Source organism: Haemorhous mexicanus, chromosome Z, assembly GCF_027477595.1.
Source record: "Haemorhous mexicanus isolate bHaeMex1 chromosome Z, bHaeMex1.pri, whole genome shotgun sequence".
Classification (NCBI taxonomy): Eukaryota; Metazoa; Chordata; class Aves; order Passeriformes; family Fringillidae; genus Haemorhous; species Haemorhous mexicanus.
In genome coordinates, this window is record NC_082381.1 from 31,944,337 (window position 1) to 31,958,235 (window position 13,899).

At 42.5% G+C, this 13,899-nt stretch overlaps 1 protein-coding gene across 1 annotated transcript in view; it reads right to left on the reverse strand.

Moving 5' to 3' along the window:
• DTWD2 (DTW domain containing 2) overlaps nt 1-8,228 on the reverse strand; it is a 62,774-nt gene extending 54,546 nt beyond the window's left edge. Inside the window, exon 1 of the mRNA XM_059873988.1 lies at nt 8,095-8,228. Coding sequence (XP_059729971.1) covers nt 8,095-8,228 — 134 coding nt within the window. The remainder of the gene's footprint in view (nt 1-8,094) is intronic.
• Between the last annotated feature and the right edge of the window lie 5,671 nt (nt 8,229-13,899).

The following is a 13,899-nucleotide window of genomic DNA, read 5'->3' on the forward strand; positions in this document are numbered from 1 at the left end:
ATGCAAACACACATTTCCCCAAGCTGGCTAAGAAAGCATAAATCAGGTAACAAAAAAATACGACCAGGGCAACAGAGTCCTTCTTGTGATTCACTTTGGCTACAGGGCTGACCAAGCTCTGGAGAAGGGTCAGACCCTTGACTGGCACCCAGGTCTCTCACTTTCTCAGCTGAATTTATACCTGCACTTGTGGAAACAAAAATATATCTGCACATCTACCCTAATGAATTCCCTATTTATATAAAACTCACTGAATGCTGGGAATAAACACTTACAATACATTCACGGTAAGGAGATAAGAAATCTTTGACAAATACTTCTAGCTATTTTTTTAAGAAATACAACCTATAGCTGAGAAGGCCTCAAATATTTTATGGGGCTTTTCTGCGTTAAAATTAGCTTACAAAAGCCTCATTCCAGTTATTATGTTCCCAGGTCCAGACAACACTTCGGAAAACCTAAGCAAGCGATTACTGGGTCAAGACAAGGACACAATAGAATTGCAAAGGCACCATATTTTTTGACAAGTAATAAATGAAAAAGTTACAAGAAAGAAAAATCAGTTCCTTAGGCCAAAAATCTGTTGAGACATAAGTAATTTCTGATTCCTTCAGCCGTACTGGAATACACAGAACAATTTACTCACTCTTCTATTAGAAGCAACAGCTGAAAATAATCCCTTTAAAAAACCCAGTTCCTCTCTCCAGTTCTTCCCTTCTATGCCCTCTTCCCAGGCCTCAAGTGGAGTTGTGCCACTTACAAAGTCCTTCTACAAAAAATCTAAAAGCAAATATAAGACTTAATTTCATCAACTTAATAAATTTTCACACATGCTCTGTCAGACATATCCACAAAATACTACTATTTACCAAAATATCTTTCTCAGCAAATGCTCATGCTGCAGACACTCTAGAGATAGCCACATAAACTGCACTACATAGCATCTCCATAACATAACCTTGGACTGTGATTAAGAACTGGAAAGCCAGATTCATACTTAGAAAAGATTACTATCTCTAGAAGTTTCTGCCTCATCTCAGAACAAAATTTTATTACCATCTACTTGTGCTCTTCTGACAGATCTCATATTCACCATCGTCTCTTTACTATCAGTGGTAGGTTGACCCTGGATAAGTGCCACATGCCCACCAAAGCCTCTAGCACTTCCCTCCTCAGTTCAACAGGGGGAGAAAATAAAATGAAAGGCTCATGGGATAAGACAAGGACAGGAGAAATTGCTCACCAACTACCATAGCAGGCAAAAACTCAACTTAGGGAAATGGAAATAATTTATTATTAATCGGAGTAGGATACCAAGAACAAAACACAAATCCTAAAAACATCTTGCCCCACCCCTCCTTTCTTCCCAGGCTCAACTTCACTCCCAGCTTCTCTACCCTCAACAGTGTTGTCACTTCATCACACACTGTCTCTGCTACTCCTTTCTCTGCAAGGGGAGGACTCTTCAGTCTTTCCCTGATCCAGGGTCCATTCCCATAAGAGACAGTCCTCCACGAAGGTCTCCAACGTGACTCCTTCCCCTGGCTACAGTTTTCCATTAATTGGCACCAGTGTGGGTCCCTTCCACAGGGTCTCAAGTCCTGCCAACAAACCTGCTCCCATGCAGGTTCTTTGCCCTGTAGGTCCACGGGTCCTGTTAGGAGTCTAATCCAGCCATGCTTCCCACAACCACAGCTGCCTTTGGGCATCCACCTGCTCTGGTGTGGGGTTCTCCAAGAGCTGCAGATGGAGCTCTGCTCCACCACAGATCTCCATGGGCTGTGGGTGGACAGCCTGCCTCACAATGGTCTTCACCATGAGCTGCAGGGGAATCACAGCGATGCTGCTGCCATCGTTCAGCCTTGCCATGCAGAAGATCCTTCTTGGAGCATTCCTGCATGTTAAGGGAGCTGGTTGACGCTATTACAAGGACAGTTTCGATGATCTCCAGATAACAAGAGAGGTTGCTGAAGTCTGAAAGAAAGAAAATGTCAATCCTCTCTGCAAGAAAGTCCAGGAAAGTACAGGTCAGTCAATGTTACATCAACCCCTGAAAGACAGTAGAGAAAATCCTTATGGAAACTATTTCAAAACAAACAAAAGAAAAAAGGGTACTGAGAGCAATCAGATGGATCTACAAAGGGAAAATTCCATTTGATCAACTTGATGGCCCTCTATAGTGAGGTGAGTACCTTGGTGGATGAGAGGAAAGCAGTAGATGTTGTTCATCTCCACTTTGATAATTCTTCTGAGTGTCTCACCCTCCAAGACAAGCTGGTAAAGTACCACCTGGATAAACTGACAGTGAAAAGAACTGGCTCAAAAGCCAGGTGCTGAGGGCATGACCAGTGGGATAAAGTCCAGCTGGAGACAAGCTGCTAGCGGAGTACTCCAGACAGTGATACTGGGCTAACACCTTTTAACCTCTTCATCATTGACCTGTATGCTGGGACAGTGTGCCCTCAGAAAGCTCACAGCTCATAGGAATAGCTAGTACATGGCAGTGTGGCCATTCAAAACTGTGACTGATAATAAAAGAACCCTTTCAAGAAAAAGTTCAGAAAAAAATGCAGGAAGACACCCTGGCTATCACAAAGGAAGCTGAACTTATTTCAATACAAAGGGACTGGAGGGTAGCCTTTGCTTTAGATAAACTTCTCTATGGATCAACCGTTTGTGTAAATGGCCTCCACCAAAAAAATCAATAGAGATAATTATCTTCCTGACCCCAAGACAATCAATAGAGACAATTATCTTTCTGACCCAGCCAGACCAGCATGGAAGAAGTATTTACATGGCTTAGCATAGTGCAAAAGCTGAACAAACAAAAAATGAACTTCAAAAAGAACAGTGGGTTATAGCTGGGTTCAACCCATGCATTCCCTTCTGGTAACTTAGGATGGATAGTGTACATCTAGAAGAACCCTATCTGGGGATATTGGCCTCTGGCAGGATGGACCCCTACAGACAGGAGAAATGGGCTAGAAGGAACCTCATGGAATTTCAACACAGGTAAATGCAAAGCCTTGCATAAAAAGAACAGCCTCAGGCACCAAACACCCTTTAGAAACAAAGAACTAGCTGGAAAACAGCTCTTTAGAGAAGAAACTGGCAGAGAGGCTAACCATGAGCCATCAAACTGTCCTTGCCCTTGACACAAAGGCCATCAATAGCACACTGGGCTGCATTTAACACCACTGCCTGGAGGACAAGAGATGTGATCCTTCCTCACTATTCAGCACTACTAAGGACATGTCTGGAGTGTTGGGTCCAGATCTGGGCTTCCCAGAACATAACAAGCTTATTGGAGTAGATCCAGCACACAGCTAAAGATGACTAAGGGACTGGAGGTTTTTGTACAAGAAGAGGCTGAGAAATTGGACTCTTTGTCCTGGAAAAGAGAAGGCTAAAGAGGATGTTATCACTGTGTATAAATGACTGATGGGAGGAAATGAAGATGAAGCCAGGCTCTTCTCAACAGCACCACTATCAGGGCAAGAGGCAAAACACACAGGTAAACTATGAAACTCCATCTGAACACAGCTGGAGTCAAACACTGGAAGAAATTCCCAGAGCAGTTGTGGAGTCTCCGACCTTAGAGATATTCAAAACCCAGCTGGACACAATCCTGGGCAACCTGGTTTAGCTGATCGTACTTCAGCAGGGGTCTGGACCCAAGATGATCTCAAGAGGTCCCTGCCAACCTCACCCATTCTGTATGTAAGATTCTGTGACGTAAGCAATGGTGACATGACAGAGTGACCAGGCTACAGCCCCAGCTGAGTATATCAGACTGTGAGGGTGGCAATTGACAATTACGCCCTCATAGGAAGTGGGTATTCATCTCCACACAGCAATAACAAAAACATGCCAACTGGAAAAAAATCATCCCAAAGTACAAGTAATTAAAGGCTATGAAGCTATTTTCTTGCAGCAGCTATTGCCAAAATACTTCATGCAAGCTTATTTCCCTTTCTGCAACTGCTACTCAAACTTCAAAAATTCATGTTTGCATCTAAATACCATAACAGTGTGCTATAATGCAAATGCATATATTTATTGTGCTGAAGAAAGCCCAAATTGCTTATTCAGAGTCAGCCTTTATATGACATAACAGAATTATTAACAAATATGTGACACTTATATAAGAACATTACATTTTTTCCTCAAAATATGAAGGAGCACCATGTCACCACAAGTCATCATTGAATTATCAATGCTATCAAGAGCCCTCACAGCACTCAAATTCACTATAATTAGTTCAGATATAGGCAAAGGGAGTATTTATACTGAAGGATTAATACAATCCTTTTCTTGCTCCCCACCCTTGAAATACATACACAGCAGCGCAGCATATATAATAGCAGAACTGAGAAAATACCAGTTATTGTTAACCTAACTCTACAACATAAACCCATCCTGCAAATATAGAGAACTGTCACCAGTGGGTATATGTGATGCCCTACATGACACCTAACAATGACCAGAGATGATAAATAATACTCACAGATTAAAGTCATAATTTCTGCTGAAAACATTACCCAAAAGTTCTCCTATAACAATGGAATTTTCCTTATGTAAAGTCAACATTTGTGAAAAGAAGTCAATTCATGGCTCTTGTACTAACAAAAGGCTTTTTCCCTAAGACAACACCATGTATCTAGAAAACAATGAAATCTGACCCGCAGAAGTTCACAGTTTCAAAATGTTAAATTACTATCAGTGTCACACCACAAAATCAAATTGTTGCCCTACATTACTTCAATTGTAGGGCCTGCTCATTTTGTTTTTAAAGCTAATAGCAACTTGGAAATTATATTAAGCCTATTCTCCTATTTAAATGTTTGGATGTGGGGCTTTAACTTCTGAAAGCAAGCAGAATACTTAAGTAAGCTATGAAAGCCTTAAGAAGTTATTCATTCAAAGTTTATCACCACTAACCTTTTGGTTTTGGCAGACAGACTATGTATTAAATTCTCTCCTCAAGAATAAAACAGTGTGATGCACATACCTCATTTGCATCAGCTGCTTGCCATCTCAAACACCAATCATAAGCAGGGTCATTTTAAACTTTTTTTTTTAACTGGCACTTACACACACAACACCTTCAAAACGTAAAATTGTATTACATTATTCCATTCAAATTCTCCCCCATAAGCTATTGCAAATGCAAGTATTTTCCCCACAACCACCACAGGCAATAGAAAGTCTCGAACACATAACACTTAGAAACATTCTCTTCCTTCAGGACACTCAAGTGACATTCACATTATCCAAAATGAAAACTTATCTACCTTTCTCCCACAATTCTATTTCACATCTTGACTGACTGAGCACTTGTAAGCAAGCTGTCAATCAGATGTCTTGCCATTTCTAAAAAAAATCAGAACCTGAAGTCAGTTCCCCTGAGGAATCACCAGATAATGCTTAAGAGAACCCATTCTTCCATGCTTTTGTATGAATTCAGACCTAAATCACATTAATTAAGGAACCTTACAACAGAAATCTAGAGTTCAGAAAACTGAGGAAGTCAATTAAAAATACCTGGCCCCAACCAACATTATACTGTTAATGGTAATATTGCTTCCCATGAGGCACCCTAAGTTTCAGTGTTACCCACTTCAACTCCAAGTCATGCCACAGAAAGTCATGATCAGTGAAAAGCATAATTTAGCTATAAGCCTGAAGAATAGCATGGAGGGGATACAGTGCAAAAATACACTGAATGTACAATTTAGTCTTGCACTGTCACCACTACAAAAAAAAAAAAAAAATTCCTTTTTTCTGAAAAAGTAGCTCTGTGGTCTTTTCACCCTCCTTGGTTTCTCTGCCCCTACATTTCTTTCAGTGTCTGTGCTCATTGTTCCCATGCTCCTCACAAGGAGATGCAATTCATCCACAGCTCTTTAGGAAGCTGATGTTTCAATACTCTACTTGGTAATGAGGAGCTGGACAAATATTTTGCATCATATTTACTATGAAAGAAAACAGAGAGATACCTATGCAAGAAAATTTTTTTGTATGTGACTCATCAGAGAATCTGTTCAAAATTTCAGGACCTGAAGTAGATATTGTGAAACACACTAATAAACTAAACAACAATAACGGCAGTACTCTACAGGCATTTTAAAAGAACATTAAAAAGCTCAGTAAGGTATGACAGTGGGTTAACTCTCACTCAGGCAATTCCTTGGCATGCAAGGACTAGAAATGCTGAGCAGTAAGCAACTACTACTACTACTACTACTACTACAAAAAAAAAAAAAAAAAAAAAAAAAAAAAAAAAAAAAAAGCCACACAAAAAAACTTCAACAAAGAAGACTGCTAATGTGAACAGAAACTACAAATAAAAATATGGTTACTAGAATCTTACAAAAATACATGGTTTATATGAAAAGAACTGGGTTTAGGAAAAGGACCCATATTTAAGCTCTCTGAAAGAGTCAATAAATGCAGGGGTGAGAGTGCTGTAGTTGACAAAACTCAACTCTGGCTTCCCAAAAGAGTTCCCAAAAGGTTACTACGAAACTAAGCAGCTACAGGATGAGGAAGGATCCTTATAAATATAAACAGAAATGCATCACCCAAGGTATAAATCTCCAACATGCTCATACCTGGAATACTACGTGCAAGGGAGGAAGGTGGAAGCCACAGTCAAAATAAACTAAAAGGTAATTCCCCCCCACTGCGGTTTGTAGGCCTGTGGTGTGTCCTTGCTAACCAGATGTTGCTGATACGTGGAATTTACATGGGTTCAAGGGAGACTGGAGAAATTCACATCAAAAAAAAAAAACCCTATATTTACTGGGGGATATTAGACGCAGAGCAACATCCAGCTCAAGAAGTTCTCTGAGCCAAAAGTCACTGGAGAAAAAGAGGGCAGCAAAAGGCAAGTATTACTCACCTGCTTGGTTTTCATCTCTGAGCATCAACTATTGCTTATGACTACTTTTTCTAACAGTGAACATTTACAAATACTATGAGTTGCACAATACATATTTTTTATTACAACTTATATACAGGAAACTCACCAGCAATAAGCTTCTGAACTCTGACACTTGAAAGAGACTGCAACTACACTGTCAGCAAAATTACATGCCTTTCCACTCATTTCACCAACGACAGGAACAGATGAATCAGTACAGGTGTTGAGAAGCTTTTTTTCCCTGGCAGTTGTGCACAAGCATTTCAGTTCAGGAACTTGCACTCAATTTACTAAAAGTACATACATACATACATAAGCATAAAATCAGATTGCGAGGTATTTTTCTAAGACTGTAAGTTACTGCCTGCTTCACACTTGAATTCACAAGATGTAGTAACCAGTGCTTGAATGGATTTCAAAATTAGCTGTAAAGTTGTTAGGTAAGGCTGGTTTCTCATTTTCTTTCGACAAAGCACCAAAGAGTGTCCAGACGTACTGAGCCTCGTGTGCCTCGCTGCATGGCACTGAGGGGACACACTGCTTCCCCTTTGCTTTTCAAAGGTGAGCATACAGAGAAAAGGTGTAGCACCCTCTCTGTGTTGAGCCTCTAGGTATTTCCCCCATATTTACCGACTCCTTGGACAGCGGAGTTAATTCATGTCGTGTTACTGCTAAACAAGAGCCGTGTACATGCCTTTAGGACATGATGGCCTCAGGACAAGAGGCAACTAGCAGAAACTGATGTACACGAAGCTCCACCTGAACACGAGGAAGACCATCTCTAGTGTCTCTGGAACAGATTACCCAGAGAGGTTGTGGAGTCTCCGTCGGGGATACCCAAGAACCATCCGGACGCAACCCTTGCCGTGTGCTTTGGGTTGGCCCTGCTTTAGCAGAGGGGCTGGACCACATGACCCCGTGCGGCCCCTCCCAGGCTGACCCGTTCCGTGACTGTGAGATGCCACAGGCGCTGGAGGGCGCGCAGGGCGGGCGAGATCCCGCTCACACCGACCCGCTGCGTCCAGGTATCCCTGAGGGCGACTCAGTCCCTGCCGAGCCACCGACCCACGCCCGCCCGGGGCCTCGGCGCCGCCTCACGGCATCCGGGGCGGGACCCACCGACCCCGCGGCACCTCCGCGGCACCTCCGCGGCCCCACGCCCGCGTCACCTGCAGCGCCCGCACACGGGCCGCCTCTCGCAGCGCTCCACCGGCAGCTCCCACAGCCCCTCGCAGCCCTCGCCCTCCCCGCCCGGGGCCGTGGCCGGGCCCGGATCCGCCCCGCCGCCGCCGCTCCCCTCCATGCCGGCGTGGGGAAACCGCCAGGCCGCCGACCGCCAGGGGGCGCCATCGGGCAGGAGAGCGCGCGGCCCCCGCTCACGTGAGGACGCGGCACCGCCCCTTCCCGCGCACGCCCAATAGGAGCTCGCGAAGCTCCGGCGGAGCCCCGCCCACCAAGGGGGTGCCAATGTGAGCGGCTCAGCAGCGGGGCGCCGCCGGCACGGGGCGCTGTCGGCCCGCGGCAGTGGCGCGGAGCCGCGTGTCCCTCCCGGGCGCTGCCGGGAGCGGGTGAGCCCCGTCCCGCCGGGAACGGGGCACCGCGAGCGGGAACGGGGCACCGCGAGCGGGAACGGGGCACCGCGAGCGGGAACGGGGAGCCCCGGCCCGTCTCTGCCCTCACCGCACGGGCATCGGCACCGCCCAGAGACACCGGCGAGCAGCCCGCGGCTGGAGCGGACAGCGCCGCGCTCCGCGTAGGCAGCAGCTCTTGGTGCTTCTAGTGACGTTCGGGTGGGAGACGGAATTTTCGGAATTTTTGATACTGTTTTTTTTTTTGAATCACAGACTTCTGGTTGCCACGTAATTATCTGACCACTTGCATTGATATTTTATTCCAAGTGCTGCAGAGTAGGAGTTCAGGACTTCCCGTGCCCTAGATCCCTTAAGCCCTGTCCTGGGCTCGCCCAGCTCCGGGAGAGTTTCTGCCGAACAAGACACAATGTAATACTGTGTTATACCGTGGTCATTAAGGTAAATGAGTTAATGAGCTGGGCATGTTGGAGTCTGCTCTACACTACAGTGAAATTCAACTGCAAAGTTGTTGCAGTTTACATTAGAAATCTAGTGAAATATAGCAGCCGGTAAATTTCCGCGCAAGAGATCCTCTCCTGAAATTAGCGTCTGCAGATGAGTGGGCCGGTTGTATTAGTTCCTGTTTTCTGTTCTGTATCCAAAATAAACTGTATTGTGTTTACGTATTTACAATCCTCAGACTCGTTTGATGTAATTCAGGCCTCCTGCTATTAGATTCATGCACAATATTAACGTAGTTTTGCTTTTAAGTTGTGTAATTTTGTACTATACTTTTTTATTTGTAGCTCAAGGTACATATACACTAATTTTCTTGTGTGACCATTAAAATACATTTCCTCACCAGACTGAAAAAATCAGAGATCATTGATTCTGAAGCTGGCTATATACTTATACACTGTAAATTAAAAAAAAAAAAAGAACCACCAAAGAAATTTTAAAGACAGCAAAGAAACAAACAGAAAGAAAAAAATCAAGTAAAAAGGGAAATACCACTATGCAAGTTCAAAATTATAAAGTTATCTATTGCTAGTATTATAGGCCACCTGATTTAGGACAGAGAGATTAATGTGGGTGGTGGGGAAGACTGGAACTTTTTTGTTAAGCTGAAAGCCTTATCACGAGGTAAGTTTTTATAACCTATGAACAGCTCATTCAGGCCTGTTGATAGAAGGTTCACAGTTGTAGTGGACATGACAATGAGTATTAATGACTACTTTCCTAGTTCCACCTTACTGAGAAGGGTCCCCAGGCAGGGCTACCAGCAGCAGCCTGGATATGCCTTCACAGCTTTCCACAAGTCTTCAAAGACTTGAGTTTTTTTATCTGCTCTGCTAAGTATAATCAGCTTTAAAAGAAAGTAAACCAGTGTAAACTGTTCTGGTCGAACCACACAAAAGAAGAAAATAGATCTGCAGATAGATGCCTAAAATAAATGCAACAATAACTTGGTCTGAAGTAATTTTGTTGCCAAGGAAATGGCAGTGAATTTTGAGAGGTTCAGAAGCAAGAGGATGCTTTTGTCTGTATGCATACATCTGAAGTGAGTCAGTTGAAACTGAAGGAAAATGGAAACATGAGATCAGGTTAGGATAACCTGACCATGACTAAAAGCTAGGCTTGAGGACAGAGGGTTCCTGTTAGCAGAACATGGCTGTTCTGGACTACCAACAACAGTAGAAGAGATCAAATGCCAGCTGAACCCTAGCATTTTTTATTTTTTTTTTTAACAGAGCTAGAGTTTGCTATATCTGTGTTGTTTCAAAGCATCTTTCTCACTAAAGGCCAAAAAACTACAAATTTGACACTAAATACTATTTTTTTTTTTAATTAGAAGCATTATTTTTTGGCCAAAACATCTTGTTTGAATAAAGAGGAATTTAAGAGGAAAAATGACTGAAAATGGAAGTCTAAGACAAAAAGTAAAACATGTTTTATGGCAGATGTTGATAATCTTTGCAGGCTAATAGGGTATTTATTTTCACACTATCTTTTTAATGCATTAGTAGCTTGAGTATTCAATGTGTAGACTTGAGTGCAAACTAACATGTCACCATCATATCAGAAACCTGAGGAACTGGCAGCATCTCTTCGGACCAATGTTTACAAATTGTAAGTTCACAGACCTAAATGATGGGGTCACTGTGAGCTTCTTGCTTGCATTTAATGTATTTGATGTACTGCACTGTTCCCTTTTTGAGATAATAAATGGTCACATGTTTAGTGACTCACTGTAGTGTGGAAAGTCCATTAAATTTTGTGGAAAGTACCATTCTCCTGCATGTCCAGTCTCTTCTGCATCTTTTATAGACTATTCCTCTTTTATTATAGGATTTAGTATTTTATTTTATTTTATTTAGTATTTTATTTTATTTTAGGGTTAGTCCTTACTGAGTAAGAACAAGTTACATTTCCTGCTGCTACAAGTCACCAAAAATCCCTTCCTCGCCAAGTTCAAATTTAATATACATTTATTTTAAGAGATGTGAAAAAGCTGTCAGGATTGTAGTTCTCAGAGAAGCATGTTCAAATGGCAGGTGTAGTTTCCAGGGAACTTTAGCCAGTTTAATTCCAAGTCCCATGTTTCTACTGGCTGGTTTGACTCAGAGTTTCAAATACCAGCGTAAGTAATTTGAAATCCTGCTGGATACATTATATTTTTTCTTTTGTTTTCTTTGTAAAAGCTGTGTCCTCCTACAGTGTTCCTTCATGACAGCTGACAACTGTTGAATTGGGGCAGCTGTGGTTCATGTTTTCTGTCCATCCCCATCCTTGTCCATGCATTCAGGTGACTGATCCAGCGTTCGAGCCAGAGGGGCTGCCTGAGCTGTCTTGCTGCACAGTCACTGGTGTCAGCAAGAGGCACAGTCTGTGTAAGTGCTGTGGGAGCTTGGAAGCCGTGCTGAGCTGAGCTGCTGCCTCAGGGCACCACAGATGAGCCTGGAGAACTGACTGGCACTGAGAAATGTGAGCCAAGCGGAACAAGTTTGAGACAGGTGAACTGGGAGATGCTTATACAAAGGCTGCCATGAAGAAGAGGGCTTTTGTTTGTTGCGTGGTTCTGCCTCATTGCCTCACAACAGAAGACAGACAAACATCTTGGTGTTTGTACATCAGAATGGTACCAACAAAGCACCTTCTAGCTGGCAACATGTGCAAACAGAAGCCCTTGTGCAATATGGAAGACTACACTAGATAAGGGGGCTCCAGATTGATGTTGGTAAATACCACTCAGGGTGGAAATGGAGCTCAGTGCAGGAGAAGTGTGGGGGTGTCTGAACTCAAAACCAGAAACTGTTGAGTTTTGAGGAAGAGCTTGCTTTTTGTTTGACCTAAGCATGTACTGACCTGATTTGTCAGCCCACTTGTTTCCCAAGACAGGCCTTTTTGTAGGAAAAAGAATGTTTTAGTGAGACAAGATAGCTGCCCAGAATAATCCTCTCCAACTTCCCACCAATGACTTGGTGACTATTGCTGGAGATACTATATATTTCCACATGCACAGGAGATACTGTGAGACTTTAGGGCAAAAATTGCCTGTGCCTGTCTCTGTTCCAGAAGATTCTGTTCTTTAACAGATTTGAAACATGAAGGATGAGAATAAAGCACTCCATCCTACTTGTTTGCCTGGGCAGCTAAGGATTACATGCCAGGGAACAAAAAATAGAAACTAAAACAAAACAAAGAAACAAAACAGAACACACACCAAAAAGGGAAAAGGAAAAAAAAAAAAAAAAAAAAACAGAACAAAAGAAACAAAAAAACAATGACAAAGATTTAACCATCCAGTATTAAAAAACTGATCACATGGTCAGTCCTGTGTAACATATATGTATGGTGCATATTGTTATCTCCCAGTCTTTTAACCTGTGGGCTTCAGACATTACTCATTATTTTTAAAGGCTTTGGATTTGTCTGTCATTTATGATGTCACTGCCTTGTAAATACTGACAGCAAGTGACTTGAGAAATGGAGAATTCATTTCAGCTATTTTTGTTACAATTGGGGGCTTGGAAATGTCCTCTACGTAAACTAGAGAAACAGCAGCAGCAATAGAAACATCCAGTTTGTTGCTTATTTTTCCTTTGCATTTTTTTTTCTGTGACCCAAGAATGAAAATTTGTGCAATCACATCCAAAAATGCTTTGCAGCAGTGATTATACCTTTATTCTGCCTGATGAAAAGCCTTCTGCAGAGCTTGTTCTTTAGCACCTCTCCTCTACATAATTGCCAAAAAAGGAGTACTTTCCTTAGCCTCGCTTACTTCCCAGAAACACAGGATTTGGGGGATAATAAAGTCTGTTCATTGAAGCTTTCCCCACACCTTGCAGATACCCTGTAAGAACATGAAGTTAGGAACTATTTTTGTGTGAAGAAATAGCTTAAAATAACATTCCATCCCAGCTGTCTCATGCCATCTCCTGTGCATACACTTTTATTTTTGGCATACCTACACAGATGAGTTACAGTGAAATAATAAGGGTGTGACTTTGCAAGGTAACTACTGCATTTCAAAACCTCTGGTTTACATGTTTTCACATACTGTTAATACCAGGAAGTGTTCTTTCTCCTTCTCCCTAGAGGATAATTACCAGCCATTTTGAAAAAAATAATAGTGAAGACAATGATACTATGAGCAGAGCTTTATTTCTTTACTTGGTCTTAAAACAGTGAAACCTTTTAGTGATTCTTCATTGGAATTTGAGTGAAGTTATATAAAGGTAGTTACACAGTAATATTTTTCTTCCAGCAATATGGGAAGTACTGGGGTAGGACAAATATCAATACAGACTGGAGCTTTGCTTTTGGAGTCTCACCCAGGTTAGCCTCAGTGGCTTATCTTAGCCTCACTTTGAAGAAAGAAACACTAAGGAGGCCAGAGGTTGGTCTGCAGCTGCACACTTGTTGTGCAGTTAGCATTCATCACTTGCAAGTGATGCAAGTACATTTTAGTGTTTACTTCATACAGATAAACTAGCAGAGCCCCAAGCCTCTGGCAGAAATACAATTAGGCCAGCAGACATTATTGAAAGGCAGCTTTCGAACATTTTGGTTGCATTTGTTATGATAAAATGTTGCTAATTATACAGGAAGATGGCCCCTTCCAAATGAACTTAATAAAAGCTGTAGTGCTTGTATGGCTGTTTGCAGTCTACCTTTGCTGGGAGTTCAGCATTCTACCTTTGGTGGGCAGGTGCCAATGGCTCTGCAACTATTTGTTCCTGATCAAGTAGTCACTTTTAGTGGTGGATTAACAATTCCTTCTCCTAATGAGAACTGTAAACAAACATGGACATATTGGATTCTCATGAAACAATGTTTGCTTGTTCCAGCTCAGAAACTGGTGAGTGCTGGCAGGGTAGCAGGTGTTAGATGATGCTGCTG